The sequence below is a fragment of the Aegilops tauschii genome, chromosome 5, assembly GCF_002575655.3.
Source record: "Aegilops tauschii subsp. strangulata cultivar AL8/78 chromosome 5, Aet v6.0, whole genome shotgun sequence".
Classification (NCBI taxonomy): Eukaryota; Viridiplantae; Streptophyta; class Magnoliopsida; order Poales; family Poaceae; genus Aegilops; species Aegilops tauschii.
In genome coordinates, this window is record NC_053039.3 from 559,630,649 (window position 1) to 559,634,805 (window position 4,157).

General features: G+C 46.8%; 1 protein-coding gene across 1 annotated transcript; it reads left to right on the forward strand.

The window, feature by feature from the left end:
- The first annotated feature begins 1,063 nt into the window (after positions 1 to 1,063).
- Positions 1,064 to 2,425, forward strand: LOC109785851 (mitochondrial metalloendopeptidase OMA1-like). The gene is made up of 3 exons (XM_020344442.1): positions 1,064 to 1,486; positions 1,574 to 1,659; positions 2,080 to 2,425. The coding sequence occupies exons 1-3, from the start codon at positions 1,064 to 1,066 to the stop codon at positions 2,423 to 2,425; spliced, it is 855 nt and encodes a 284-aa protein (XP_020200031.1).
- The last annotated feature ends 1,732 nt before the right edge of the window (positions 2,426 to 4,157 follow it).

The following is a 4,157-nucleotide window of genomic DNA, read 5'->3' on the forward strand; positions in this document are numbered from 1 at the left end:
TCGTTACACAGGAAAACTAATATAAATAAACTAAATAATCTTACACGGCAAGATTTGACTAGCTAAAATTTAGCTTACAACGAAATGTCATGAAATGCCTAGATTACTAAATAAGTTGAACTTGGACAATGAAGTTGATATATACTAAAGTATGGCACCATTGACAGTTGTGGCAAAAGAAAGAACCTTGCCAAATCACAAATAAGTCACATAAACATTGATGAACTAGGGTTTCACATAAACATGCAAAAATAGGGCAACTGTGATGATTTTTCGGATGAATTTGGGGTGGTCGATGGAGAATACCTCCAGGGATGGATGTGGGACGAAATCCAGGAAAAATAACTTCAGATCTGACTGATCTGGGTGAAGATTTGAGACAGGGAGAGAGGGGCGCCTCGACAGTGTTCTTCCTCTGTCTCTGTTTCTTTTAGTGCGGGGGTGATATGTGGATGGGTGCTTCATATTAGCAGTTCAGCAGAGGCACACACTTCTGGTGTGTTTCCTTGTATTTTGTCGCCAGACTTGGAGGAGTTAGAAATACACCGTGATGCAGTCATGGAGCACCATCGCTCTGGAAGATGAACGGCAAGCAGAGAGAGCACAGTACGTACACAGTCTTGTATGTTACGATCCATCACGTATATACGTACACGGTCTGGTATGTTATTAGGATCCGACACGTGTATGTTAGGCTCTCGGCCGAATTCGTGTCTAAAGCAGAATCGTATCAGGCCCGCAGGGCCCGAGTCGGTCTGCACTTGCCGTGCCCAGCTCTGTATATATTTCCTTGCTCTATACTGTAAATAACCACATAACACGGTGCATAAGCCCAGACACGACACACGTCCGTGAACCACTGACACAAAGAAAGAAAGAAACCATGAACTGCCTACTACGGAACTCGCGCCGCCTCCTCCTTGTGTGTAAGCAGGCAGGCGGCGTCCGCCGACTGGCTTCGCTGCTGCCGCCCCATGCAAACCCGGTGTTCCGCTTCAGTCAGTGGTACCGTAATCCGCGTACGGTCGCTGCAGTGGCGGCCCTCGCCTCAGGTGCCGGGGCTATGGCCGCGCTGGGCCTCTACGACCGCGAGGTTGTGCCTTACACGAACCGCACGCACATGGTCATCAGGTCTCCCCAGTCCGAACGCCAGCTCTGGGAGTCCCGTTACACAAAGGACAAGAAAATCTGGGCTTCCGAATCACGGATCGTCGATCCGCTTCACCCAGACAGCATTCGTGTACGTCGTATCGCCGAGAAAGTTATTGGCGCCACCTATCGTACCCTCCCTATCAACAGCAGCCACGATGGCACCAAGAGACCGAAGCCACAGACAAGTCATCTTGAGGGGTTTGAGTGGGAGGTGATACTTGTTAAAGACGACGACCCCACTGCAGCGTGCGCTCCTGGTGGCAAGATTGCAGTATATACCGGATTGCTCGACCGTTTTACCGATGCTGAGATTGCCTTTGCTATTGCGCATGAGGTACGTAGGTTTAACATTTATATCCCAGTGCATATTTTATGAGTTTTATTTGAGGTGCCTAATTTTCTCTCCTTTTTTTTTGTTCAGATTGGTCACATCGTTGCCAGACACTACTCGGAAATTTGTTACGCCAAGTGGTCTCCAATACCCATGTTTGTGCCTTTCTTCCGAAGGTATGTATGACTGCAATTATATAAATATGTAGGCACACACATACACGTACACATTATACTTGTATATATTATATGCCCAGAAATCATTTAGTCTCTAGGCTACGTCTCTTAATTAATTAGTTGTGCTGCGCCCTTATCCACAAATTGGAATTTCACTTTAGAGCAGCAGCGAGAACTCAAGCATGGTAGATAATCTATATAAACACATATATAACCCCTGCAAAATTATACTAGAATTGCCCACACACAAAGGAACGTTAGCAAATTGCCACCTCGCGAGTGAACTGGTTACCCACCGCGATGCCTCCTTGCTTGGCCGCTACAGTAGGATAATGTTCACTAACAATTATTGGTTTAATTCTTAAAGTAACACCGCCGCGTACATCATGTTCTGATGATCAATGTTGCCTATATATGCAGGTCGGAGATGGAGGCAGATCACATTGGAACCCTTCTACTTGGAGCTGCTGGTTTCCATCCATACGCGTCCCTCTTGTACTTCCGGAAGCAGGCAATAATTGAAAGAGAGTCGGTGTCACAAGATCCCATCCTTTTTAATCCTTCAGATACAACAAGGGCAGAGCGTGTGATGCAACCCAAAATCATGCAGGAGGCACTGAAATTATATAAGGAAGCTCCGCCCGACGAAGGTACCAGCTCACAAGCCACCGCTGAAGGATTTTCCTTTCGACAAACCCTGGGAGATGCATTCCAACTTATATCGACAAGACTGAGGCACGCTCTTACGGGGGGATCAGCAGATTAGAATGCCCCAAGTTGAAGAACCACCCACAGCCACATCTTCAGCACTTTCCGATATCAATGGACATCCCTTCCTGGTAGTTTTGATCGATTCCGTGTATTCCACATATTCAAGAGTGGTTAGGAGAGTTAGTTTGCCGGATGCTGCCATGACTACCTGAAATTTACTTATATAGTACCAGTGTTTTATATTTGTGCCGACTGTTTTTTTTTAGTTGAATAACAAAAGAACTAAAACTAGAAGATAAATCCCCATTTTACAGAAGGATAGGTGCCACGACAGAACGAGAATTGTGGCAGGTGTTCCAGAGGCCTACTACCTCCAGGCAGTCCATCTCCATGACCACGTTGGTCCATCCTCTTAGTTTTGCAAGAATAACGCCATCACGCGAAGATAGCGCTTTGGCAATCAGAGGGTCCATGACACCGTTGTGAGGCTTATACCAGGCCCCTAGAAACCTTGTCGAAGAACGATCCACACCACCTGCCCCTCCCTTCTCTAGAATGCTCTCAATACCAGCATCCGTGTTGATTTCCATGAAATCATCATCTGGGGGCGTCACCCAAACCCAGGAAGGGTGAGGGTCTGTTCAATCGGAAGTTTCAGCACTACTGGAATCACCACCTTTGCCGAGTGCCGGGAACACTCGGCAAAGGGCCAATAACCGCCGGCAAAGCCTTTGCCGAGTGTTGCCTCGGCAAAAGGCCGCCCGGCGTACACCCCTCAGGCAAACAAAAATCTGCCGAGAGCCAAAACGTGGGCACTCGGCAAACAGTTTGCCGACAGCCAAACGACGCCTCTCGGCTAAATAAATTGAACTTATGGACGGCGGACGGAGATGGTGCCAACCATGTGGCACACCTTTGTCGAGTGCCCCTCTCTGCAAAGCGAACCACTAAGAAGCGGCCACGTGCCGATGACTGGACATGTGGGTCCACGGCCTAGGCCGAGGGCCACCTTTGCCGAGAACCGCTCTCGGCAAAGATAACCACTAAGAAGTGGCCACGTGTCGTTGACATGACATGCGGGACCCACGGCACAACCGAGGGCCATCTTTGCCGAGAGCTGTGCTCGGCAAAGACTGAAGGAATATGCCCTAGAGGCAATAATAAAGTTGTTATTTATATTTCCTTATATCATGATAAATGTTTATTATTCATGCTAGAATTGTATTAACCGGAAACTTAGTACATGTGTGAATACATAAACAAACAGAGTGTCCCTAGTATGCCTCTCCTAGACTAGCTCGTTAATCAAAGATGGTTAAGTTTCCTGACCATAGACATGTGTTGTCATTTGGTCAACGGGATCACATCATTAGAGAATGATGTGATGGACAAGACCCATCCGTTAGCTTAGCATAATGATCGTTTAGTTTTATTGCTATTGCTTTCATCATGACTTATACATGTTCCTCTGACTATGAGATTATGCAACTCCCGAATACCGGAGGAACACATTGTGTGCTATCAAATGTCACAACGTAAGTGGGTGATTATAAAGATGCTCTACACGTGTCTCCGATGGTGTTTATTGAGTTGGCATAGATCGAGATTAGGATTTGTCACTCCGTGTATCGGAGAGGTATCTCTGGGCCCTCTCGGTAATGTTCATCACTATAAGCCTTGCAAGCAATGTGACTAATGAGTTAGTTACGGGATAATGCATTACGGAACGAGTAAAGAGACTTTCCGGTAACGAGATTGAACTAGGTATGATGATACCGACAATCGAA

Bases quoted from the DNA above. Each gene is read 5' to 3' on its own strand.
- LOC109785851 (XM_020344442.1), top strand. From the start codon at position 1,064: ATGGCCGCGCTGGGCCTCTACGACCGCGAGGTTGTGCCTTACACGAAC. The intron at 1,487-1,573 runs GTACGTAGGTTT...TTTTTTGTTCAG, and splicing joins CCTTTGCTATTGCGCATGAG to ATTGGTCACATCGTTGCCAG. The intron at 1,660-2,079 runs GTATGTATGACT...CTATATATGCAG, and splicing joins TTTGTGCCTTTCTTCCGAAG to GTCGGAGATGGAGGCAGATC.